Below are 27,933 nucleotides of genomic sequence, written 5' to 3'. Positions count from 1 at the left end.
CCTGCAGCGAACTGGGGTGTGCCAGGACCGGCCTCGAAATCAGCGACAGGTGCGTAGATGGCCCACCTGGGCCTTGTTATCTAATCACCTGTCGCTCTGTTATAAGCAGCAGACAGGAGGAGAGACGGGGTTGGGGCTGGAGCCAGAGCGCGAGCGAAAACAGAAGAGAAAAATACAATTGCTGGAAAGCAACTGAGAGACTTATTGAAAAATAAAACAATATTGTAACCCTGAAACAGGCTCTCATGTTGGTCCTTGGTGGTCTGACAAACCCCAGGAGGGCAAGCCCCACACTAACCAAGAATAAATAAATAACTTCTTACCATTAACGCAAATTCTTGAACGGGTGCGGTAGAAAAGAGATGGATGGATTAATAATGCATGAGAATATTTTATATTTTGAACGTTATTTTTAACACTGGAATTACAATTGGAATCATTCATTACTTATCATATTAAGCAATGTCAGCTAAGATTTATCCAAGAGCCAGATGCAGTCATCAAAAGAGCCACATCTGTCAGGCTTGCCCCTGACAGTTTGTCTATGTTTTAGTTTTTTCCTCTGCATTTGTCTGTTTCCTGTGTTTAGTATTTCCTGTCTTTTAGTTCCTGTCAAGTGCTCTTAATTTGTCAGCTTCCTGTCTTGTTCCCTGAGTGCTGTGTTCCTCCTCAGTGTGTTTTGTATTTCCTGTCTAGTGCTTTTATTTTGACAGCTTCGTGTCTTGTTCCCTGAGTGCTGTGTTCCCCTTCAGCTGCGGCTGATTGGCATCTGGCCACACCTGTTGCCAATCAGCCGGCTCCTATTTGTACCTCCTTTGTCTTGTGTCAGTGGCTGGTTCATTGTATTGTCTTGTCGATGTCACGTCTAGTCGCTCTTGTGATGTGTTATCACTCCTGTCGTGTCGTACCGTGTCTTTGCAGCGTAGCGGTAAGCTATATTCAGTTGATGTTTGTAGCTTACTGTTTTTTGTTCCCTGCTTCCGTTTTATTTTTCATTATACAAGTACCACTTCTGTTTGCCTGTTTGCTACCCGCTAGCTTCCACGCTAAGCTCCTGTTCGTTATTTTCTAGCTCCCAGGCTAGCTCCTTTTGTTTGATTATCCGCCTCGTGCGCGCTTTGTGTTTGTACCCTTTTGGTTTTGTTTTTGTCTTAGTATTTAATCAAATCATGTTTTCACATTCCATGCCTGCCTCCATCTCTGCATCTTGGGGTTCATCACCAAATAACCATGACAACATCTGGCTCGCGAGCCATAGGTTCCCTACCCCTGATCTACGGAAACCATTATCCGACTTTTACTTCCTCTAGTCCTGATAGTCAAGTTTGATTGTCTTCTCCAAGCCGACCCCGGCGAGACTGATCCAAGACCTGTTTATCTATCTGAGCGTCTTAGCCTTTTTGAGGTGGACCAAGTAGCACATGAGATTTGTTTATGTGTGGGGATCTGTGCTCTTAAAAACACGATAAACACGTTTTGGCCAAATAAAATCTAACAAATCAGATTTGCTTTAGAAAAATCCTTAGTCAAAGACAGCCCCCTAATGATTGATGCGTTCAGCTAAGTACTCAGAAACAGGATACAAGTGTTGCGTAGTCTAAGGATACCGTACAGGCAAATTGGTAAAGTATTTGATGTCACTGCTACCAATAAAGCACGCCTTATCGTCTTTCTTATCGTAGACTCAGGACTTGTTATGCACCTGCTGGAGTAGAAAACAAGCCAGACTGCATTCTGAGGGGGGTGGTGGAGGTCAGTTAGCAGCCGGTAGATCGACATATCCTAAATTCCTGGAAGAAAGCCCAAGCAGTGACGGGCGGGCAAAATCAGCTCCATAGGAAGACTGGCCTGCAAGGCACGAAGGGATTTTAAAAAGAGAACACAAAGTAAAAAGTGAAATTCCACCTGCTGTGCTCACAAGCAGTGGGAAGTAGCAAACGTAAGCCATGTTTATTGCATTTTTTTTTTTTAAACAATAGACAAAAGGGAATAAGATGCACAGCCAATATTACTAGGTGAACCGTGTATCATATACGTTCCCTGCCAGCTCATCACATGATGGCTGAACGCTTCTGTATGCATGCCAGAGAGGGATTGAGCCAAACCGTGGCAGGAAGCGAGCTTGCTGCTTTTCTCATGAAGTCATCGGGACAAGCCTGTGACTAGAGGAACACCAGCACTGGCCACGTAGTTAGAATATTGACAGGGAAATATTTGCACTGGAAGAGAGCAAGTGATGAACAAATCCTACGAACAGCTGCAATGTTTACAAGTTTTACTCTGGATCTGGTTAAACTTTACTTTCTTCGATCAATAACAACCCTCCCTAACCACAGCAAATTCCAATCTGCTCGGACAAGTCCAGAAAGTTATGCTCGTGGTTTATTTTAAACACGCATTCAATTACAATGTATGCTGTATACCAGGGCTATTCAACTACATAATTAAGGGGCCTCAGTTTTAAGAGTCCAAGGGCTCGGGGCCTGACATCAACATGTGGATGTTTTGTCAGAAAGTGCCTTCACAGGTTATATTCCCTTGAGACTTAGTTTACTTAATTACAAAGTAAACAAATCGGCTTTTACACTGCACTGTCAAACTCATTATTCTGCCCTTGCTACTTCATTCCAGCGTGTGCAGCTAGTCAACAGTATGAAGAAAAAGAAGGTCTAGAAGTTTTGTTGGGCATTGATGTTCCTTCTTTTGAATTTTGTTCATCCCTCAGTTTTATTTATTTATATCTCTTCCTTCATTTCGGACTGTAAGACTGAACATATAAAAGATTAAATAAACATTACAAAAGTATTGTGTCCATTGTGTATTTGACATCAATATAATAGAAGGTTTAGTGTTAATACATTCACACAAATACACATATCGAAATCAAACAACATTTATATTGGGCTGGGCGATATATGGATATACACGATATATATCGCGGGTTTGTCTCTGTGTGATATAGAAAATGACTATATCGTGATATTCGAGTATACGTTCTCACGCAGTTGCTTTTAGCTGCTGGCATTACACTACAGGCTCTTCCCACTCTTACCTGTCTGTCCTTCTCACAGACAAGCGCACCTTCTTACATACGTCACATACTGTTGCGTCATACGCCCTCGCATGAGAGGTAGCAGCATGGGTAACATTAGCTATGTTGCTAGTGGAGCTGCGCGAGTGGTAATATGAGAGAAAGGAGGTGCCAATCTGGTAAGAAATGAAGGAAGAATTAATTCCTAAGAAAAAACGCTTAGGGTCCATCGTCTGGCGGTGGTTTGGCTTAAAACGGGAATATGTCGAACAAGTATGCGGCAAAAGCGTTGTTAAAAAAGTAGCACCTACTGCTAATTTGTTGCAGAAAATGAAAAGTGCTTAAAACTGCATATCAACATCTCCGTTCGGTGCCATAATCACAAAATTCCGAAGCAACCATTTCCAGATCGTATGAAATAAATAGTCAACAACAGAATGTAATAACGTCTGTAGTAACCTACCACACAGCAAAGGACATACACTATTTGATTTCCTGTTACGCAGCTAATTTTTATTTGACAGTTATTAAAATATCTTGTGTGACATCATGCACAAAAGTGCACATTATTTGTTTTAAACTATTGTAGTGGCGTTCTGTACAAAAAGTGCACTTTAATTTAGTGTTTTTTTGATATGTCAACTTAGTGACATCATGCACAAAAGTGCACTCGTAGCTTGTTTTAAAATGTCTGACAATCTTGCACTTTCTGTTTTGAAATGACATGAAAGTTTGTGCCACTGCTTAATAACTGTTTAATGAATACAATTTTGGTCAATTGACTTAGTTGTGATTTCCCTCTCTGCATGAAAGTTTAAAATGAGCAAATATTAATGCAGTATGAACAAAATGTTTTAGTGTAGACACATGGAATCATCATACTGCTGTGATTATATGCATCAAGTGTTCATTCAAGGAAAAATATCGAGAAAAATATTGTGTATCTTCATATGGCTTAAAAACATCGAGACATTAATAAAAGGCCATTTTGCCCAGCCCTAGTTTGATGTACTGTGAATGTATGTACACACACAATGTATGTACACAATGTATGTGACTCATCACAATTAAACCTAAGGTGTAGCGTTATCATCCTCTACTGGTTAAACTTAGCGCTACATGTATTAAACAAGCTCCGATCGCCCATAGTTACTCTTAAACAAAAAGACATGACCACAAATTCAAAAGACATCACAAAGTCAGCAATTTCCATAAAAAACAAACTAAATATCTTCATGCAAAATTTTTACTTATATAGATTTGACCAAATTCCGTGATGAAGCTTACAAGTGTGGAATTCCATCATTGTGGCTCCTTGTCTAGAACACTGTGTCCGTCACTTAAAAGGTCCGACAGGAAACAATGACCTGTACACTAGTGGTTATAATTAACATTTTCGCAATTTATTTTTATTTTTTTTAAATGTTGAATGCGTAGTCTTCTCCTACGCACCCCATTGTTGCTTCATAGTGGCACATTCCTCATTGTTGCCTCCTGTGGTGTGGCGGGAATACTGCATACATGAGCAACCCTAGTTTAAATGGTTTCATCAAGACTAGATGGGTGTTTGGTGGGCCGTATATGGCCAGCGGGCCGCCAGTTGAATAGGCCTGCTGTATATAGTATCACATTTCAACATGTACGAAAAGGATTACATTTAAATAGGAACAGCTCTTTTTTTGGAATTGTTATGGGATTGTAGCTGAGATAGGCTCCAGCGACCGCAAAGGGAATAAGCGGTAGAAAATGGATGGATGGATGGATGGGTCATGCAGGACAAGAACACACAAACTCGTAAATAAACTCTAGCAAATGGCGGCTAACAATGGAGCTAATGAGAGTCATGACGTCACTGCATCTATGGCGCCCCTAAAACCCACTAAAAAAACATCCAAAAAACGATAGTTACATTTCGTGACCTGAATATTAACCAAGTATCAGGTGATAAATGCAGCTCAATGAACACCTGTGCGCTAACTAGCTTATGCTGCTATACTGACATCATAACCTGCTGAGCTGCTCTCTCGCCTCTGTACTGGTGAAAGTTATTTCTAGATTATAAATCACGCCTTTCACCTGGATAGTAGAAGGTTGCGGACATAAACCGAGAAGTTGGTCAATTTTGACAGTTAAGTTAGACCCGGAGATGGCGAAAAGACGCTCGTTTGCACCCACTTTGTTTTTCCCTCTTCATGAGGATTATGATTAATTTTTCATCTAAATGGGAAGATATGAACATTTCACCAGTCGGCATCTCAGTCAGAGCAGACATTGTGCAGTAAGTGATTGTTTTATTATGTTTGTTGTCTCTCACAAAGTAATGCTGTGAGTAGTAATCAGTGTTTTTGTTGAGGGAAAATGTGAACGTTGTGACACACCGCCGTATAATTAAAATGAGGTAAATGTTACGTGTAAACAGAGGTGGGTAGTAACACGCTACATTTACTTGAGTAACTTTTGGGATAAATTGTACTTCTAAGAGTAGTTTTAATGCAACATACTTTTACTTGAGTATATTTATAGAGAAGAAACGCTACTTTTACTCCGCTCCATTTATCTACATTCAGCTCGCTACTGATTTTTATCGATCTGTTGACGCACGCTTTGTTTGTTTTGGTTCGTCAGACAGACCTTCAAAGTAAGATCTATCACATGCCTGCATTTCACCAATCAAATGCAGTCACTGGTGACGTTTGACTCCGTTTCACCAATCAAATGCAGTCACTGGTGACGTTTGACTCCGTTTCACCAATCAAATGCAGTCACTAGTGACGTTTGACTCCGTTTCACCAATCAAATGCAGTCACTGGTGACGTTTGACTCCGTTTCACCAATCAAATGCAGTCACTGGTGACGTTTGACTCCGTTTCACCAATCAAATGCAGTCACTGGTGACTGCATTTGATCATGTGACAGCCAGGCTGTCACATGATTAACTGCACACTTTTTTTTTTTTTCATAAACATTTATTTATAAATTTCAACATTTACAAACAGTTGAAAGTACAAAAACAGTATAAAAAACGTACAAAACAGCGCCAGGGGGTTGTAAATTCAAAGTAACTAAAATAGAATGCAAAAATATATATATATATATAATAAACAAAGTGCAATGCTTACATTTATGAATATAAAACTTAGCCAGTAGTATAATGAGGTTGCAAAGGTAAAATTGATTTTCAATTTTTTTTTCAATATAGTGTAAAACCAAATATCCATCCATCCATCCATTTTCTACCGCTTATTCCCTTTCGGGGTCGCGGGGGGCGCTGGCGCCTATCTCAGCTACAATCGGGCGGAAGGCAGGGTACACCCTGGACAAGTCGCCACCTAATCGCAGGGCCAACACAGATAGACAGACAACATTCACACTCACATTCACACACTAGGGCCAATTTAGTGTTGCCAATCAACCTATCCCCAGGTGCATGTCTTTGGAAGTGGGAGGAAGCCGGAGTACCCAGAGGGAACCCACGCATTCACGGGGAGAACATGCAAACTCCACACAGAAAGATCCCGAGCCTGGATTTGAACCCAAGACTGCAGGACCTTCGTATTGTGAGGCAGACGCACTAACCCCTCTGCCACCGTAAAACCAAATATATATTATTTAATATATATCATTGTTTTAATCATTGTTTTAGTTGCTTAAGAGATACTCCTGGCTCTGAATTTGCTCATTGCTATTTTTATGTTTTTGTGCATTACTTGTTGCCTTCATCATTAAACAAACAGGTTACTCATCAGTTACTCATCAGTTACTCAGTACATGAGTAGTTTTTTGACAACATACTTTTTACTTTTACTCAAGTAACTATTTGGGTGACTACTCCTTACTTTTACTTGACTAATACATCTCTAAAGTAACAGTTCTCTTACTTGAGTACAATTTCTTGCTACTCTACCCACCTCAGCGTGTAAATATTATTGTGCCCGGTACTACATTACATATATACTTACAGCATGTGTATAAAACCTTGATGGCCTCCGAGGCGACTCCTATTGGCTCCAATGATGGTTTTTATAAGCATTGTGAATGACAAAAAGGCAAAATTCCCCAAAGAGTGCAGTTCCCCTTTAAGAATGCCAACATGTTGCATGGGGGATGTATGTAGTTATATTTAAATCCTTCATATAATTATATATGACGTGCGTAATGTGTGGAGTCCCACAAACATCTTATGGGTGCACCCTTGGAACAATAACGACCCGTCATTCGTAAAAACCTGTAGCCGTCCAACATAAATAAACAAACATAACCTTCTTGGTCAGAGCAAAAACCGTGTTGGAGAAACATGGCTGTGCATGGATCTCATGCTATAATCAGACAAATGCTGCCACAGAATTTGCTGGGGGAATGTTCAATCTTTTCCAGCATGTCACAGCGCAAAGCAAGCGGTTTCCTCCTCTGACTGCACTGGGTATGTGTGTAAGAATGTCCTCATTTAGACAGCAGCTTTGGAGGACAGATCCCCATTGAGGGTTTGGACTGTGGCAGACAGGGACACACCCTGCACTGTATGGCCCCGGTTACCCTGGTTCGAGGCCTTCAGCTCTGGACTCTGAGATACTCTTATGCACAAGCACACAAATAGACGAACAATGGTAAATTACAGTTGATGAGTATGTTTTATAAATGTAAATAGGCATCTATAATCAAATTAAACCCTATGTCCGTTTAAGATGAGATCTGTGAACTGGTGGCTGTGCAAAGTAAATGCAAAGATCAATTGGCAGTCGTCATTCATTGTAGCTGTAAGAAGTAAGAACGTGCTGATCTGCGAGAACAGATGAGGCTTCGCCATGTGACATCATATCCTGATTTAATAATCGGACTTCTGTTCCGAGGGTGCAGCACTTTGCCAACACTCCAGACAGGCGTGGTCGGCCAGCCGTTCCGCTTGGGCGAATGACCCAATCTGGTGGAGGTGACACGAATGGAGTCACTGAAACCACAGCATTTAAAAAAAAAAAAAGGTTGCCTCCCAGTGGAATTTATTGACAGATGTGGTCAGAGTGTAGGAGTTCTAAGTCCAACCATGACATCACGTTCAGGGTGCAGTCTAAGAAGTGTGTGGGACGGTATAGAACCCACTAAGGCATGGCGGACTGACACGCAGTCAGTGACATCAGCGTTATTTCAGGGTTATTCATAGTTCAGAACTAAACAAATGGGACCTGTGAGTTATATTAACCAGGAGTGGCACAAAAAAAGCTAGCATCAAACGGTGAACCTTGTTCTGCCTTTTTAAGGAATTATCTCAAAAAAAGGAGAGAAGAGAACCAAAGTGAGAAATGAGCCTTCAAAGCAGAAAGACTTCAGGAGTGTTCCAGAACATTTATCAATACCTCTTGGTCAGGAGACCATATTCTAAAATCGCAAAAAGAGGACACATATATGCGTCTAGGTAATGATGCTTGAATTTGCTTTATAAATAATATGTTTATTTAAATAAAGCATTTTTTCTCCTCTGTTGACAGCAGTGTTGGCGCTAGGAATTTTCAAAATGGGGTCCCATGGACCCCATCAAGTCATAAAAATGGGGTCCCACAGTAAATGTTTGGGGTCCCACTTTTTTGTAAGCGTTTTGAAAACAAATGAAAAACGTATGCATTGTCCTGTTGTATCTCACAGTCTATATTGTGTTTTGGAAAAAGATTGTCATAAACGTTACTTAATTCATTAAAAGAAATAACATAAAAAGAAGACACATTTGTATGCATATGTAAATGTATTTCCTTTTAAACATTCATTCACTTTCTTCTTTCCTTTATGGATCTAAACTTTACCGCTGCTGGTACTTTTTTCCATGTTTTTATTTATAATTTGTAGGTGTATTTATTTCAGTAGAAACGTGTAAAAAGTGTTTTGCTTCGGTCATGAAATGATGATAATGGTGTGCCAGGTCATACATACATTTTATATTTAACACTTTAAACTCTGGAGTCTACATCATCTTCAGATCTATTCCTCGTTTCAAAATGTATTACTTTTTTTATGTTGTTTTTTTGTTTGTTTTGTTTTCCGCCCTTTTTTGTTAAACAAAACTATGTTTTTTTTATGGAAAACACAAAAAATATGCAAAAGCTTCCCCCAAAAATATTTTTCAAAGTGGAATATTTGATCGGGGTAGCACGGGGTGTATATTGTAGCATCCCGGAAGAGTCAATGTTGCAAGGAGTTCTGGGTATATGTTCAGTTGTGTTTATGCTGTGTTACGGTGCAGATGTTCTTCCAAAATGTGTTTGTCGTTCTTGTTTGGTGTGGGTTCACAGTGTGGTGCATATTTGTAACAGTGTTAAAGTTGTTTTTACGGCCACCCTTAGTGTGACCTGTATGGCTGTTGGCCAAGTATGCCTTGATTGACGATCTATCTACTACCTCGCTCTCCCGCTCTCTGTCTCTGCTTCTCCCTCACGAATGTTGCTGCGTGCACACAACTTCACATTTGTTTTGTATTTAACCCCCAATAACCCTGTACGTACATTGAAAATACGCGCAACTTTGACAAAAAACGCTGGACATTTGAGGTATTTAAGAAACCCTGCCCGGACACGCCGGACAGTCCCGCAAAAGGGGACATGTCCGGGGAAAAGAGGATGTATGGTCAGTCTAACTTATTTCCAAGAATGGTACTTGAAATGTCACCTCACAATCGTAAGGAAAGGTTTTGTGACGACAACAGTTTGACTCGGGATGTAACGATATAAACATTTCACCATTATCGTGACCAAAATTGTTAGAAGTGCTCAAAAACTACTTAGACACACACTGAAATCAAATCAACTGACTAAGTTATCTCTTAAACAACAAAATTAAATAGACACCGTTAGAAAACCCACTATTTTGCACGTTTTGTGTGTCTTATGCTTCACTGAGAGTGTTTTGGTCACCTATTGAACGTTGCAAGTGCTAGCACTTTGATAAAGAAGTGAAAAACACTACAGACTTCAAGAAAAAAAAAACACATCAAAGTACATACAGTGGGGCAAAAAAGTATTTAGTCAGCCACCGATTGTGCAAGTTTTCCCACTTAAAATGATGAAAGAGGTCTGTAATTTTCATCATAGGTACACTTCAACTGTGAGAGACAGAATGTGGAAAAAATACAGGAATTCACATTGTTGGAATTTTAAAGAATTTATTTGTAAATTATGGCGGAAACCATTCAAAGCTCTCACTGATGGAAGGAGGTTTTGGCTCAAAATCTCACGATGCATGGCCACCATTCATTCTTTCCTTAACACGGATCAATCGTCCTGTCCCCTTAGCAGAAAAACAGCCCCAAAGCATGATGTTTCCACCCCCATGCTTCACAGTAGGTGTGGTGTTCTTGGGATGCAACTCAGTATTCTTCTTCCTCCAAACACGACTAGTTGAGTTTATACCAAAATGGATACATGGATGATACAGCAGAGGATTGGGAGAATGTCATGTGGTCAGATGAAACCAAAATAAAACTTTTTGGTATAAACTGAACTCGTCGTGTTTGGAGGAAGAAGAATACTGAGTTGCATCCCAAGAACACCATACATACTGTGAAGCATGGGGGTGGAAACATCATGCTTTGGGGCTGTTTTTCTGCTAAGGGGACAGGACGATTGATCCGTGTTAAAGAAAAAATGAATGGGGCCATGTATCGTGAGATTTTGAGCCAAAACCTCCTTCCATCAGTGAGAGCTTTGAATGGTTGACCAAATACTTATTTTCCACCATAATTTACAAATAAATTCTTTAAAATTCCTACAATGTGAATTCCTGGATTTTTTTTTCACATTCTGCCTCTCACAGTTGAAGTGTACTTATGATGAAAATTACAGACCTCTGTCATCATTTTAAGTGGGAAAACTTGCACAATCGGTGGCTGACTAAATACTTTTTTGCCCCACTGTACGAGGTATTCACATTAGAAAATGAGTTGCAAAACTAACAACTGATCTCTCGAAAATTTGACTAAGCCATAGGTGTCAAACTCCTGGGAAGTATTTCATGCAGCCTGCGGGATCATTGAAAAATTGAACAAACTTCCGGCCTGCCTGGTTAATTCCAAAAAAGGAGCAACACTCTCATCATAATGCATATTTATACACCTTGGGTTTTGACGGTGGCATTTTTTTGGATGCAGTGCAATAACCATTCTAACCACATTAACGCCAAAAGTAGCAATCATTGAACAACTGTCCCACTTTTAAACCCGGTCTGTACAAAACAACACATTAAAAAGTGATAATTTTAATGACAACAAGGCATGCTGGGAAAACTTGCTCCGCAGGCGCATGCTCAGACTAGACAACTTTTCCGGCTTCTGCAGAAGATTCCTGGAAATTTCCCTTTATATAAAATGCCATAGCTTTTGTCCCAATAGTAAAAGGGTGACGAGGAGATGGTCGATCAACAAATAACACATAGCGTGCGAACAAGCTCCTCTCTCCCATACAATCACCAACATATACGGTATATAGATCTCTTAAAGCAGAAACTAATAAACAACAACGAATATTTTTAAAAGTGCACATTTCCTCCACGTCAGTGTTTAAAAACAAAGTCTATTGACACAAGTGGAGTTAAAAAAAAAAATCTGCCCACATAAAAGCACAATCACCAGCTGCCATGCACATTTTTCCCAAGCCAAAAAAAGCATCAATTAATCCTGGCTGGTCCTCGTTGTTAAGTTTGCTTTGAATTCCGGTGCTCTGTGTGATTGTCTTTGACACCCCTGATCTAAAACAACTAATGGCAAATGAAATCCCTCATTTGATAAAATTGAACTGAGTGAATGATCTAAGCTAACCACTTAACAAGCTTAACGAGAAAAAAAATGTGCTTATTTAAAAAGACCAGACGTAATGAAGTTCCAGATACGACTCTTTTATATCCCCCTGCTCATTCGTCGGGCCCTGCCGAGATAGCTCTGCTCGTCTCTTCTCCCATCCTTTGCCCCCATCTTCAGAGAGCCTAGAGAAAGAACTGTTGTGATGCTGATAATAATTTATTTATACTGTATTTGTCTTTTGGACAAAGGTTATTCTCCATATGTTTTTTTTTGTGATTGATGCTGTATTACTGCCTCTCCCAAAGGTTAAAGGCCTACTGAAACCCACTACTACTGACCACGCAGTCTGATAGTTTATATATCAATGATGAAATATTAACATTGCAACACATGCCAATACGGCCTTTTTAGTTTACTAAATTACAATTTTAAATTTCCCGCGAAGTTTCTTGTTGAAAACGTCACGGAATGATGACGCGTGTTTGTGACGTCTCGGGTTGTAGCGGACATATTAGCCCAGCACCAAACACGGCTAAAAGTAGTTTCTTTTCATCGCATAATTACACAGTAATTTGGACATCTGTGTTGCTGAATCTTCTGCAATTTGTTCAATTAATAATGGAGACTATAAAGAATAATGCTGTTGGTGGAAAACGGTGGATTGCAGCTGCCTTTTGCGCCGAAACACAGCCGGTGTTTCTTTGTTTGTTGTGAAGCTTTAACACAGAGCGGTCAAGCGAACATGTTTCACTACGTCAACCAGCAAGTTTTTGGATGGGAAAATTGTGATATTAAGTCGGCTCTTACCGGAGACTTCAGTGGATTATACCTCCTCCTACAGCAGCTCAAAAAGGCAGCTGTGATCTTGGCTCCTCGGCTTCTCTCAGAGACACTGGCATTCACCGCCTCCATCCGACTTTCAGATATGACTTTACAATTTCACTAAAACACTATTAAAACAATAAGCAGATAAGGGATCTTCCAGAATTATCCTAGTAGATGTGTCTAATTACATCTGAAACGGTACCACTGCCGCCGCCTGGAGCCGCCGCCTTTTCTTTTTCTTTTTGTGCTTCACTCTAACTTTCCTCATCCACAAATCTTTCATTCTCGCTCAAATTAATGGGGAAATTGTCGCTTTCTGGGTCCAAATAGCTCTTACTGCTGGAGGTTATGATTCTAAACAATGTGAGGATGTGAGGAGCCCTACAACCCGTGACGTCAAGCGCACATCGTCTGCTACTTCCGGTAAAGGCAAGGCTTTTTTATTTTAGCGACCAAAAGTTGCGAACTTTATCGTCAATGTTCTCTACTAAATCCCTTCAGCAAAAATATGGCAATATCGCGAAATGATCAAGTATGACACATAGAATGGACCTGCTAACCCCGTTTGAATAAGACAATCTAATTTCAGTAGGCCTTTAAACCAAAACATTAATGTTAACAATCAGCTGGAGTCTGTATTTTGCACATCCTTTTCTCCCCAAACCCTCCTCTCGCTTCTCACATTCCTAAGGTGGATATACAGATCTGGAAGCTTCTTTGCCTCTCTCTCGCCCTCTTTTTGTTCCTCACTCTAAAGTGATGTTATTTGAGGCCTCGAATAAATAATTAAAATACCATAGCTCTCTCTGCACATTTCTTATTGAACAGAAGAAATTCCAAAACATCGATTACTAAAATAATCGATAGCTGCAGCTCTAATGGATACCGTTGCTACCCAGTCAGCGAGAGCGGCTTAATAGCGTCTGCCTATAAGCCACCTGTAGGAAAATGACACGCATCAACCAAAAACTATAATTGTTCTCTATAAAATATGTTTGTTTTATTACTTTTTGGTGTCTGGAACAGATAAATTGGATTTATTTAAGGGGAACTGCACTTTTTTGGAATTGAGCCTCCCGTTCACAATCATTATGTGAGGCAAGAAGACAAAACTTTTTTAATTTTTTTTCATTCTAACATGTAAAAAATTACTCTTTCTAGGTGGCTAGCAATACAGCTAATGGGAGCAATCAATTTGACCTCTAAATCACTTTAAAAATGCATTCAAAAACCGTCAACAATACTTCATTTACGTTCTGTAACCTGTGTAATTACCAACCATTGTTATTGTAAGAGCAAACACTGAGGAACTCTTTTTCTATCATAGTAACACATCAGCATCCTTCGGTATTAGCCATAGAAGCTAACTACGGAACGAGATAAGCTAGCTTGTACGTCAGCACAAAACGCGTTTGATTTTGTAATGCACAACACTGCGATACGACACCAATCTATACTGACTGAAAAACATGAACAATTATATTACAGTATCTGTAAAGTATTATTTCATGTTTTGTTTGTATACAGCTAGCCAGACATCGTATGTACTGTAGTTGTAATACCACACATGATGTGCTGAGTGTATCATGATCAATATTTAAAATGTTACAGTTGTGCGTTTGGTCCAGCTGTCTGGGGACATTTTTTTCCGGTTAATTTGGATAAGCACTCATTTTATGTCGAAATAACTTGGCTTCAAATTCCACATTTACAGTTTCGAGTCAAGCTGACCTCATTCTCTCGGCTTCCGGTCTGCTCCGCCGTTTCACCTTTCCTTCGTACTGGCTTCTAAAAGCAGCAGTTCAACCTCCATATATTCAGCTTCAAAAATATAAGCACGTGAATCCTCATTTTACCAAAAATAGTCGTATTTGTTGTCTGTTACCAAGTCTGCCGTGATTAGAAAACACGCTTGCATTAGTTGCCGGAAGTAGAAACACATTTGTTGCCAGAAGTCGGAAGTGCGCTGCTATGGATACGGATATAAATGTGTGAACAAAATCGGTCCTGACGATGATTAAAATGACCAAAACATGGTAAATATTGATCATATTACATATTGTTATGAATGTGTCTGTTACTACATTACATATATATATACTTGCAGTGGGTAAAATGTACATATTACAAATTGTTATGAAGGTGTCTGTTACTACATTATATATACACTTGCAGTGTGTATATACAACATATTACATATTGTTATGATGGTGTCTCTTACTACATTATATATACACTTGCAGTGTGTATATAAAACATATTACATATTGGTATGAAGGTGTCTGTCACTACATTATATATATACTTGCAGAGTGTATATAAACCATATCAAATATTGTTATGAAGGTGTCTGTTACAAAACTATACATACACTTGCAGTGTGTATATAAAATATATTACATATTGTTATGAATATGTCCGTTACTATATTATATATATACTTGCAGTGGGTATGATGTACATATTACATAATGTTATGAAGGTGTCTGTTAGTACATTATATTTATACTTGCAGTGTGTATCTAAAACATATTACATATTGTTATGAAGGGGTCTGTTACTACATTATATATATATACTTGCAAGGGGTATGATGTACATATTACATTTTGTTTGAAGGGGTCTGTTACTACATTATATGTATACTTGCAATGTGTATATAAAACATATTACAGATTGTTATGAAGGTGTCTGTTACTACATTATATATATACTTGCAGTGGGTATGGTGTACATATTACATATTGTTATGAAGGTGTCTGTTACTACATTATATATATACTTGCAGTGGGTATGATGTACATATTACATACTGTTATGGTGTCTGTTAGTACATTATACATACACTTGCAGTGTGTATATAAAATATATTACATATTGTTATGAAAGTGTCTGTTACTACATTATATATACACTTGCAGTGGGTATATAAAATATATAACATGTTATGAAGGTGTCTGTTACTACATTACATGTATATACACTTGAAATGGGTATGATGTATTGTACATATTACTTAGTTATGAATGTGTCTGTTACTACATTATATATGTATACTTGCAATGTGTATATTGTACATATTACATATTGTTATGAAGGTGTCTATTACTCCATTATATATACACTTGCAGTGTGTATACAAAACATATTACATATTGTTATGAAGGTCTCTGTTACTTCCTTATATATATATACTTGCAGTGGGTATGCTGTACGTATTACATCATGTTATAAAGATGTCTGTTACTCCATTATACATACACTTGCAGTGTGTATATAAAACATATTACATATTGTTATGAACATGTCTGTTACTACATTATTTAGATATATGCTTACAGTGTGTATATAAAACACTGAGGCTTTGAAGGCTACGACGCTGAGTCCCAATATTCGCATCTTTCAACAGTTTTTTACCATCTTTAAAATCCTAAAAAAAAAGTGTGTTCTTGTCTCTGATAATAATTGTAAAAGACAGGCAAAATTCCCCATAAAGTGCAGTTGCCCTTCCAGGGACAGCTTGACCTTTTGTAAGGTATTACTAACAATAAAAGCGAGGTGCCAACGTATTATTTTTATTTCTTCTTTCTAACCAGTGATCAGCCTCTGGAAATGTTGAACGTCAGATGTCCCGCTGCAATCAATAAGAGCAGATCACGAATAACTTCCGTTTCTCGCTGCAGTAACGGGCATTAGGATGACGTCTATTGGACCGTAAGCACTTGTAGATGGTGGGAACAAAAAGGCTGCACTCAGCGTGATGACGACAGCGTCGTGTTTCCAGCAGCAACCTGCAGCTGCTTCTGTGCAGCGGCAACACGCAGGCACGAGCCGATGGCAGCGCCTAAGAGGATCGCTGGTTACGTAATGGTCTTAGCTGCCGACCGTGGCCTCCCTTCACTTAACTGCTTTGACCGAGATGAGATTGTTCCCGACAACACGCCTTGAGGACCACACATGCTTCACTCCGCCACATGGTTGCGCTTTCACGCGGTGATTTGAATCACTCTTGCGTTACTGTGCGTGTTATTGTGGGGGATTACTGAGAGTATGTTGCCGCAGCTCGACTCACGTGAGGGCAGGCTCAGGGAGGCCGTTTTGATTGGACGCCAGCACATGCTCGGGATTTATCGGCAGGTGAATTAAACGGAGCCAACAGCTGACTCAAGGAGTGCTGTCTCGGCCTGAGAGCTGAGTCATTCATCTCCGGAGTAGAAAGACAGCAGCCGTTCATTGCGTCGGCAATCGCAGCCTCCAGTTGTCACCTGACCTCCCACTGCAACACACCTCAGTGGAGCCCAGCGCTGGATCGAGCGGGGGAACACGGTTATTTTGGTGCCGTGACCCGATGAGTGTAAAGTTTAGGGAGGGGTGATTGTAACAGACGTCGGTTAGTCTGGCTGTGCGGTAGTTTTTAAACATTTGTTTATTGGATTTTCGACAAATACAGCCCAGGTATACAAAACCCAAAACCAGTGAAGTTGGCACGTTGTGTAAATGGTAAACAAAAACATAATACAATGATTTGCAAATCCTTTTGAACTTATATTCAATTGAATAGACTCCAAAGACAAGATACTTAACCTTCGAACTGGTAAACGTTGTTATTTTTTGCAAATACTAGCTCATTTAGAATTTGATGCCTGCGAAATGCTTAAAAAAAGCTAGCACAAGTGGCAAAAAAGACTGAGAAAGTTGAGGAATGCTCATCCAACACTTATTTGGAACATCCCATAGGTCAGGGGTCGGGAACCTTTTTGGCTGAGAGAGCCATACAAGCCAAATACAGTATTTTAAAAAGTACTTCCGTGAGAGCCATATAATATTTTTTTTAAGACTGAATACAACTAAATGTGTGCATTTTTAAGTAAGACCAACATTTTTAGAGTATAACAAGTCTCTTATCCTTTTAAATAACATTGTTAGTCTGAAGCTAACCAACAATAAATAAAATACTTCTTACCATTAACGTGACTTCTTGAACAGGTACGGTAGAAACCAGGTGGATGGATTAAAATGCATGAGAATGTTTTGTATTTTGAACGTTATTTTTGACACTGTGATTACCAGCGGAATTATTCATTAATTATTGTGTTAAGCAATGTCCGCTAAGATTTATCTGAGAGCCAGATGCAGTCATCAAAAGAGCCACATCTGGCTCTAGAGCCATAGGTTCCCTACCCCTGCCATAGGTGAACAGGCTAATTGGGAACAGGTGGGTGCCATGATTGGATACAAAAGCAACTTCCATGAAATGCTCAGTCATTCACAAACAAGGATGGGGCGAGGGTCACCACTTTGTGAACACATGCATGAGCAATTTTTCCAACAGTTTAAGAACAACATTTCTCAACAAGCTATTGCAAGGAATTTAGTGATTTCACCAGCTACAGTCCGTAATATCATCAAAAGGTTCAGGGAATCTGGAGAAGCGGCAATGCCTGTGCAGCAAAAATCAACATCAGTGTGTAAAGGATATCACCACATGGGCCCAGGAACACTTCAGAAAACCACTGTCAGTAACTACAGGTGGTCGCTACATCTGTAAATTCATGTTAAAACTCTACTATGCAAAGCCAAAGCCATTTAACAACAACACCCAGAAACGCCGCCAACTGAGCCCAGGCTCATCTAAGATGGACTGATGCAAAGTGGAAACATGTTCTGTGGTCTGACGAGTCCACATTTCAGATTGTTTTTGGAAACTGTGGACGTCGTGTTCTTCGGACTAAAGGGGGAAAAAAAACATCCGGACTGTTACAATACGCTAAGTTCAAAACCCAGATTTTTGATGGTGTGGGTGTGTAAGCATGGGTAACTTACATATCTGTGAAGGCACCATTAATGCTGAAAGGTACATATAGGCGGAGGGGGCTCGGGTGTGGCAGGGAGGCGCTACAGCGTTCCCATTTAGCACAATGAGTAGTAAATGCTACCAAGTTATTTCTTAAGAGAAGATGACAGAGGGGCTACCCCGAATAGTCTGCTCAGAGCAGGGGTCTCAAACTTGCGGCCCGCCAGCCAATTGTGGCCCGCGAGACAATATCTTGCGGCTCACACCTTGATGTGAAAATTGAATGCTGGTGTGGCCCGCGAGTTTTATATGAATGGCGCTTTACAGCGTCATACTCGTGTACCCTCGATTATTCCTGGACACTCCCAATTTTCAGTTCCCCTCTAGGGGTAATCATTCTCCCGAATTTGACCCAATCATCAATATTTAGGGGACTTCGTGGAACTACTGCCATCAGCGTCCTCTAAAACCTGTACAAAAAGCGTGGCGGCCCAGCCACATGTTGTATTTGGCTTCTGTAAACCCAGTGAGCGACTGCAAGACATAGTCGATCAACAGCCACACAGGTCACACAGAGTGGCCATATAAACAACTTAAACACTGTTACAAATATGCACCACACTGTGAACCCACACCAAACAAAAATGACAAACACATTTTGAGAGAACATCTGCACCGTAACACAACATAAACACAACAGAACAAATACCCAGAATCCCATGCAGCCCTAACTCTTCCGGGTTACAATATACACCCCTGCCGCCCCCTACCCGGCCCCCTATTGTAGCCGGAAGAGATAGGGCTGCATTGGATTCTGGGTATTTGTTCTGTTGTGTTTATGTTGTGTTACGGTGCAGATGTGCTCCCAAAATGTGTTTGTCAATCTTGTTTGGTGTGGGTTCCCAGTGTGGCGCATATTAGTAACAGTAATAAAGTTGTTTATACGGCCACCCTCAGTGTGACCTGTATGTCTGTTGACCACGTATGTGACTTGCAGTCACTTCCGTGGGCCTTTAGAAGCCTCATACAATATGTGACTGGGCCGGCACACTGTTTGGACGGTGGAAAAGCGGACGAGACGCAGGTTGTAGAGGACGATAAAGGCAGTGCCATTACGGCACACCCTTAATATTTTTGTACGGGTGAAATCCGGTAGGGTTATTTCCCCGGGAGATTGCCGGAAGGGGCACTGATATTCGGGTGTTTTCCGGAAAGATCGCGAGATTGGCAAGTATGTCGCACGGGCGGGAAAGCCATTCAAAGAAGGTGAATTCATTAAAAAGTGCAAGTTAGATTTTTTTAGGAAATCTTTTCTTGAGTCCCAGCCTCACCCAGTTTCTGCATCCAGTTGCCCCCAGGTAAACTGAGTTTGAGATCCCTGGCTTAGAGGATTTGGTTCGATCTTTTCGCCAATTATTAAAGATAAAGTATTAAACATTCAAGTCCAATAACTGCACAGGGATGGACAAAGCCAAAACAATGAATTAAAAGTTACCTGGAGACAGTTTACACCAATCACAAAATACCGATATTTTGTCATTCATCATAGCTAGCTGGACCTTGGTATAATAGGTAAAAAAGTATGAAAAAGGCTTTATCTAGCACAAATAGAAGACTTATAAACTCCACTTAAACTCTCTGCCCAGCTATCCTCAGATATTGTCACTCCTAAGTCACACTCTCAGACTTAAGTGAATTAAGAGATTCGAGGCGTAAACGAACAATGTGATTGTAGATATGTGGAATTGATCCTTTTAAATTCAGTAGTGGTGTCAAAAAAGCGTCTAAAACCGTGTCAGTCGGTAAGTTTGGAAACCTGGGAAAAGAATTACGAACAAAACTGCGGATCTGTAGATTTCCTAAATGATTTTCCTAATCTGTGTTGATTACGAGTGAAAATGTATCACAAAGTTGCTGGAAAGACGCAAAAATGTTGTCAATGTATAAATCTTCAAATGCTGTTGACCATTTTAATAAGGCACTTATTAATAATTTATCTTGAGAGCTTTTAATATTTTAGCTCAGGGGTGTCTAAACTTTTCCCACCAAGGTCTGCATACTGAAAAGTCAAAGTGTGCAGTGGCTAAAAAACAGATAATTTATATATTTTAAAGACAAAACTTTATATACGTTTCGTGTTATAGTTGACTATATTATTACTAATTGAAAAATGTCAGCTTTTTCTGATAACATTTGGATTTTTTGCTCTTCTTTTCTTAACTTTTCACCGTTCACTGTTTTTCTGACAACAAAACTCTATCTTGCACCCATCCATGTTCTTCCTCTTATCCGAAGTCGGGTCGCGGGGGCAGCAGCCTAAGCAGACAAACCCAGACTTCCCTCTCCCCAGCTACTTTGCCCAGCTCTTCCCGGAGGGATCCCGAGGCATTGCAAAGCCAGTTGGGAGACTATGTCTTGGTTTTTCGACGTGCCATAAACACCTCACCAGGTAGGTGAAAACGATATATATAAAATTGGATCCGCGGGCCGCAAATGGCCCCTGGGCCACAACTCGGACACCCCTGTCTTAAGGTGTCATGAAGTGTGGTTTACCAAAGTACACCAAGTGGCCAACCGATGATGACTGCGGACATCAAAGCCAGCACATGTCTTCACATTATTCCTCACACCTCACCTTGTTGCAGTAGAGCATCCAGACTTCGTACAGTCTCTCACTGGATGCCATCGTGCCTGGCGACTGGCACCCTTGGGCTGCAGGCTCCACAGAGGTCACTTTCCTGGGAGCTTCATAGTCAAGCAAGTCAACACCTCAACCCTGGGTTGCTGGGTATCAGCATCGTGAGCGTGCCCCGCCCCGTTGGCGAAAAATATCCCACAAAAACAGCCAGATGTCAAAAGAAAAAATGTATTCCAAAGGCTCCGATGGTTTCTGGGTATTTAAAATCCTTCAGACGGCGTATTGTTGACACTGTCAAGACAGAAGCACAGGATTATAATAGCTACATTAAAAGTTGTACACTTGATGTATTTTGAGCTGTTTATTATTTTATATCCCAAATAAATGAAGTATTCCAAAGTCTCCAATAGCTTCTGGGTATTTAAAATCTCTCAGTCGGGATATTGTTGACACTTTCAAGACAGAAGCACATGATTATAGCCACCTTAAAAGTTGTACACTCGATGAACTTTGAGCTATTGGCCACTATATAACCCACAGAGAAAAATGTATTCCAAAGGCTCCAATGTGTTCTGGGTATTTAAAATTATTTAGCCGGCATATTATTGACACTGTCGAAGACAGAAGAACACGATTACGGTTGCGTTAAAAGTTGTACACTCGATGCATTTAGAGCTGTTCGTTACTGTATATCAAGCGTGTTGTTTCACTGTTGTATTTGTGTTGTAGAATATCGGTTGAGAAATTACCAAATTTAAATGATCAAATCAACGTCAGAACCCAACATTGAATAATCGTCGTCAAAAAGCATGTTGTTTCAACGTTGTATTTGTGTTGTAGAATATTGGTTGGGAAATTACCAAATTTTATTGGTAAAATCAACGTCACAAGGTGACATTGATTCAACGTCGTCAAAAAGCACATTGTTTCAACGTTATATTTGTGTTGTAGAAGTTTGGTTGGGAAATCACCAAAATTTGATGCATTTTGAGCTGTTTGTTATGGTATATCAAGCATGTTGTTTCAACATGGTAGTTGTGTTATAGCTTATTGGTTGGGAAATTACCAAATTTTAATGGTCAAATCAACGTCACAACCTGACATTGATTAATCGTCGTCAAAAAGCATGTTGTTTCAACGTTGTATTTGTGTTGTAGAATATTGTTTGGGATATCACCAAATTTCATTGGTAAAATCAACGTCGTCAAAAAGCACGTTGTTTCAACGTTGTATTTGTGTTGTAGAATATTGATTGGGAAACGACCAAAATTTGATGCGTTTTGAGCTGTTTGTTATTGTATATCAAGCATGTTGTTTCAACGTTGTATTTGTGTTGTAGAATATTAGTTGGGAAATGACCGCATTTCAATGGTCAAATCAACGTCACAATCTGACATTGATTCAACGTCATAGAAAACCACGTTGTTTCAACGTTGTATTTGTGTTGTAGAATATTGATTGGGAAACGACCAAAATTTGATGCGTTTTGAGCTGTTTGTTATTGTATATCAAGCATGTTGTTTCAACGTTGTATTTGTGTTGTAGAATATTAGTTGGGAAATGACCGCATTTCAATGGTCAAATCAACGTCACAACCTGACATTGATTCAACGTCATAGAAAACCACGTTGTTTCAACGTTGTATTTGTGTTGTAGAATATTGATTGGGAAACGACCAAAATTTGATGCGTTTTGAGCTGTTTGTTATTGTATATCAAGCATGTTGTTTCAACGTTGTATTTGTGTTGTAGAATATTAGTTGGGAAATGACCGCATTTAAATGGTCAAATCAACGTCACAATCTGACATTGATTTAACGTCATAGAAAACCACGTTGTTTCAACGTTGTATTTGTGTTGTAAAATATTGTTTGGGAAATCACCAAAATTTTATGCATTTTGAGCTGTTTGTTACGGTATATCAAGCTTGTTGTTTCAACGTTGTAGTTGTGTTATAGCATATTGGTTGGGAAATTACCAAATTCCAACGGTCAAATCAACGTCACAACGTGACATTGATTCAACATCATCAACAAGGTAAACAAGTGGAAAAACTTTTTAGGGAGTTACCATTTAGTGGTCAATTGTATGGAATATGTACTGAACTGTGCAATCTACTAATAAAAGTTTCAATCAATCAAAATCAATCCAGTTTCAACGTTGTATTAGTGTTGTAGAATACTGGTTGGGAAATAACCAAAACTTTATGAATTTTGAGCTGTTTGTTATTGTGTATGAAACATGTTGCAATATTGTAGTTGTGATGTAGCATATTGGTTGGGAAATGACCAAATTTCAAATGGTCAAAACAACGTCACAACCTGACATTGAATCAATGTCGTCAAAAAGCATGTTGTTTCAACGTTGTATTTGTGTTGTAAAATATTGGTTGGGAAATCACCCAAATTTTATGCATTTTGAGCTGTTTAATATTGTATATCAAGCATGTTGTTTCAACGTTGTAGTTGTGTTATTGCATATTGGTTGGGATTTTACCCAATTCCAACGGTCAAATCAACGTCACAACCTGACATTGACTCAACGTCGTCAATAAGCACGTTGTTTTAACATTGTATTTGTGTTGTAGAATATTGGTTGGGAAATCACCAACATTTTATGCATTTTGAGCTGTTTGTTATTGTATATCAAGCATGTTGTTTCAACGTTGTAGTTGTGTTATAGCATAATGGTTGGGAAATTACCAAATTCCAACGGTCAAATCAACATCACAACCTGACATTGAGTCAATGTCTTCAACGAGCACGTTGTTTCAACGTTGTATTATTGTTAGAGAATATTGGTTCGGAAATCACCAAAATTTTATGCATTTTGAGCTGTTATTGTATATCAAGCATGTTGTTTCAACGTTGTAGTTGTGTTGTACCATATTGTTTGTGAAATTACCGAATTTCAATGGTCCAATCAACGTCACAACCTGACATTGAATAAAAGTAATCAAAAAGCATGTTGTTTCAATGTTGTAATTTGTGTTGTAGAATATTGGTTGGGAAACGACCAACATTTATATTTAACATTTTAAAAGCCAGCATATGTGATGGTATGGGGGTGTATTAGTGCCCAAGGCATGGGTAACTTACATATCTGTGAAGGCACCATTAATGGTGAACGGTACATACAGGTTTTGGAACAACATATGTTGTCATCCAAGCAACGTTACCATGGACGCCCCTGCTTATTTCAGCAAGACAATGCCAAGCCACGTGTTAAAACAGCGTGGCTTTGTAGTAAAAGAGTGCGGGTACTTTCCTGGCCCGCCTGCAGTCCAGACCTGTCTCCCATCGAAAATGTGTGGCTCATTATGAAGCGTAAAATACCACAACAAGACCCTGGACTGTTGAACAACTTAAGCTGCAAGAATGGTAAAGAATTCCACTTTCAAAGCTTCAACAATTAGTTTCCTCAGTTCCCAAACGTTTATTGAGTGTTGTTAAAAGAAAAGGTGATGTAACACAGTGGTTAACATGCCCTTTCCCAACTACTTTGGCACGTGTTGCAGTCATAAAATTATAAGTCAATTATTATTTGCAAAAAAAAAAGTTTATGAGTTTGAACATCAAATATCTGGTCTTTGTTGTGCAAAAAATTGATTATGGGTTGAAAAGGATTTGCAAATCATTGTATTCCGTTTATATTTACATCTAACACAATTTCCCAACTCATATGGAAACGGGGTTTGTATATCAAACACGTTGTTACAATGTTGTAGTTATGTTGTATCGTATTGGTTGGGAAATTACCAAATTTCAATGGTCTAATCCAGTGGTTCTCAACATTTTTTCAGTGATGTACGCCCTGTGAAAATGTTTTTAATTCAAGTACCCCCTAATCAGAGCAAAGCATTTTTGGTTGAAAAAAAAAAGAAATTAAGAAGAAAATTACAGCGCTATGTCATCAGTTTCCGATTTATTAAATTGTATAATATTGCAAAATATTGCAATATTATACAATTTTTCTTGTCCTATTTGGGAAAAGAGATATAAAAATAACTAAAAACTTGTTGAAAAATAAACAAGTGATTCAATTATAAATAGAGTTCCACACATAGAATTAATCATCAACTTAAAGTGCCATCTTTGGGGATTGTAATAGAGATCCATCTGGATTTAATGAACTAAATTCTAAAAATTTCTTCACAAAAAAAGAAATCTTTACCATCAATATTCATGGAACATGTTCACAAAAAATCTAGCTGTCAACACTGAATATTGCATTGTTGCATTTCTTTTCACGGTTTATGATCTTACATTCATATTTTGTTGAAGTATTGTTCGATAAATATACTTATAAAGGATTTTTGAATTGTTGCTATTTTTAGAATAAAAAAAATAAAAAATCTCACGTACCCCTTGGCATACCTTCAAGTACCCCCATTTGAGAACCACTGGTCTAATCAACGTCACAACCTGAGATTGAATAAACATCGTCAAAAAGCATGTTGTTTCAACGTTGTATTTTTGTTGTCGAATATTAGTTGGGGATTAACCAATAATCGATGCTTTTGGAGCTGTTTGTTATTGTGTATCCCAAATAAATCCATCCATCCTTCAGCTGCAAGAATGGTAGAGAATTCGACTTTCAAAGCTTCAGCAATCAGTTTCCTCAGTTCCCAAACATTTATTGAGTGTTGTTAAAAGAAAAGGTGATGTAACACAGTGGTGAACATGCCCTTTCCCAACTACTTTGGCATGTGTTGAAGCCATGAATTTCTAAGTTGTTATTTGCAAAAAAAAAAAAAAAGTTTATGAGTTTGAACATCAAATATCTGGTCTTTGTAGTGCATTCAATTGAATATGGGTTGAAAAGGATTTGCAAATAATTGTATTCCGTTTATATTTACATCTAACACAATTTCCCAACTCATATGGAAACAGGGTTTGTATATCAAACATGTTGTTACAATGTTGTAGTTATGTTGTATCGTATTGGTTGGGAAATTACCAAATTTCAATGGTCTAATCCAGTGGTTCTCAACCTTTTTTCAGTGATGTACGCCCTGTGAACATTTTTTTAATTCAAGTACCCCCTAATCAGAGCAAAGCATTTTTGGTTGAAAAAAAAAAGAAATAAAGAAGAAAATTACAGCGCTATGTCATCAGTTTCCGATTTATTAAATCGTATAACAGTGCAAAATATCGCTCATTGGTAGTGGTCTTTCTTGAACTATTTGGGAAAAAATATATAAAAATAACTAAAACCTTGTTGAAAAATAATTAAGTGATTCAATTATAAATAGAGTTCTACACATAGAAGCAATCATCAACTTAAAGTGCCCTCTTTGGGGATTGTAATAGAGATCCATCTGGATTTAATGAACTTAATTCTAAACATTTCTTCACAAAAAAAGAAATCTTTAAAATCAATATTTATGTAACATGTCCACAAAAAATCTAGCTGTCAACACTGAATATTGCATTGTTGCATTTCTTTTCACAGTTTATGATCTTACATTCATATTTTGTTGAAGTATTGTTCGATAAATATATTTATAAAGGATTATTGAATTGTTGCTATTTTTAGAATAAAAAAATAAATAAATCTCACGTACCCCTTGGCATACCTTCAAGTACCCCCATTTGAGAACCACTGGTCTAATCAACGTCACAACCTGACATTGAATAAACATCGTCAAAAAGCATGTTGTTTCAACGTTGTATTTTTGTTGTCGAATATTAGTTGGGGATTAACCAATAATCGATGCTTTTGGAGCTGTTTGTTATTGTGTATCCCAAATAAATCCATCTATCCATCCATCCATCCATTTTCTACCGCTTATTCCCTTTCGGGGTTGCGGGGGGCGCTGGCGCCTATCTCGGCTACAATCGGGCGGAAGGCGGGGTACACCCTGGACAAGTCGCCACCTCACCGCAGGGCCAACACAGATAGACAGACAACATTCAATCAATCAATGTTTACTTATATAGCCCTAAATCACTAGTGTCTCAAAGGGCTGCACAAACCACTACGACATCCTCGGTAGGCCCACATAAGGGCAAGCAAAAATTCACACCCAGTGGGACGTCGGTGACAATGATGACTATGAGAACCTTGGAGAGGAGGAAAGCAATGGATGTCGAGCGGGTCTAACATTCACACTCACATTTACACCCATCCATCCATCCATCCATTTTCTACCGCTTATTCCCTTTTGGGGTCGCGGGGGGCGCTGGCGCCTATCTCAGCTACAATCGGGCGGAAGGCGGGGTACACCCTGGACAAGTCGCCACCTCATCGCAGGGCCAACACAGATAGACAGACAACATTCACACTCACATTCACACACTAGGGCCAATTTAGTGTTGCCAATCAACCTATCCCCAGGTGCATGTCTTTGGAAGTGGGAGGAAGCCGGAGTACCCGGAGGGAACCCACGCATTCACGGGGAGAACATGCAAACTCCACACAGAAAGATCCTCAGCCTGGAATTGAACCCAGGACTGCAGGACCTTCGTATTGTGAGGCAGACGCACTAACCCCTCTCCCACCGTGAAGCCCCCCAAATAAATCATGTATTCTAAAGTGTTCTGGGTGTTTAAAATCCCTCAGTCGGAATATTGTTGGGACTTTCAAGACAGAAGCACATGATTGTATTTACCTTAAAAGTTGTACACTGGATGCACTTTGAGCTGTTGGCCACTATAAATCCCACAGAGAAAAATGTATTCCAAAGGCTCCAATGTGTTCTGGGTATTTAAAATTCTTCAGCCGGCATATTGTTGACACTGTCAAGACAGAGGAACAGAATTATAATAGTTACATGAAAAGTTGTTGGCCGCATATCCCCGCACAAAACAGACAGAGTTCAACACAAACACAAGAGTCTCTCCCGGGCTGTAAAAGTAAGCCTCACCTGTG

At 39.2% G+C, this 27,933-nt stretch overlaps 1 protein-coding gene across 3 annotated transcripts in view; it reads right to left on the bottom strand.

Annotated features, from left to right (window-relative positions):
- LOC133544401 (neurobeachin-like protein 1) overlaps nucleotides 1-27,933 on the bottom strand; it is a 151,379-nt gene that overhangs the window by 123,186 nt on the left and 260 nt on the right. The window contains exons 1-3 of one of the 3 annotated variants that reach the window (XM_061889683.1): nucleotides 27,929-27,933; nucleotides 27,674-27,800; nucleotides 21,059-21,352 (exon numbers count right to left, since the gene is read on the bottom strand). The exon at nucleotides 27,929-27,933 is cut by the window's right edge and continues 170 nt beyond it. In XM_061889683.1, the coding sequence (XP_061745667.1) occupies nucleotides 21,059-21,109 (51 nt within the window). In that variant the 5' untranslated portion in view covers nucleotides 21,110-21,352; nucleotides 27,674-27,800; nucleotides 27,929-27,933. Of the gene's footprint in view, nucleotides 1-21,058; nucleotides 21,353-21,545; nucleotides 21,666-27,673; nucleotides 27,801-27,928 lie in introns of those variants that run through there. The other 2 variants (XM_061889685.1, XM_061889686.1) reach the window with 2 other exon arrangements.

Source organism: Nerophis ophidion, linkage group LG27 (assembly GCF_033978795.1).
Source record: "Nerophis ophidion isolate RoL-2023_Sa linkage group LG27, RoL_Noph_v1.0, whole genome shotgun sequence".
In the NCBI taxonomy this organism is placed as follows: domain Eukaryota; kingdom Metazoa; phylum Chordata; class Actinopteri; order Syngnathiformes; family Syngnathidae; genus Nerophis; species Nerophis ophidion.
This window is presented reverse-complemented; position numbering and strand designations above follow the sequence as displayed.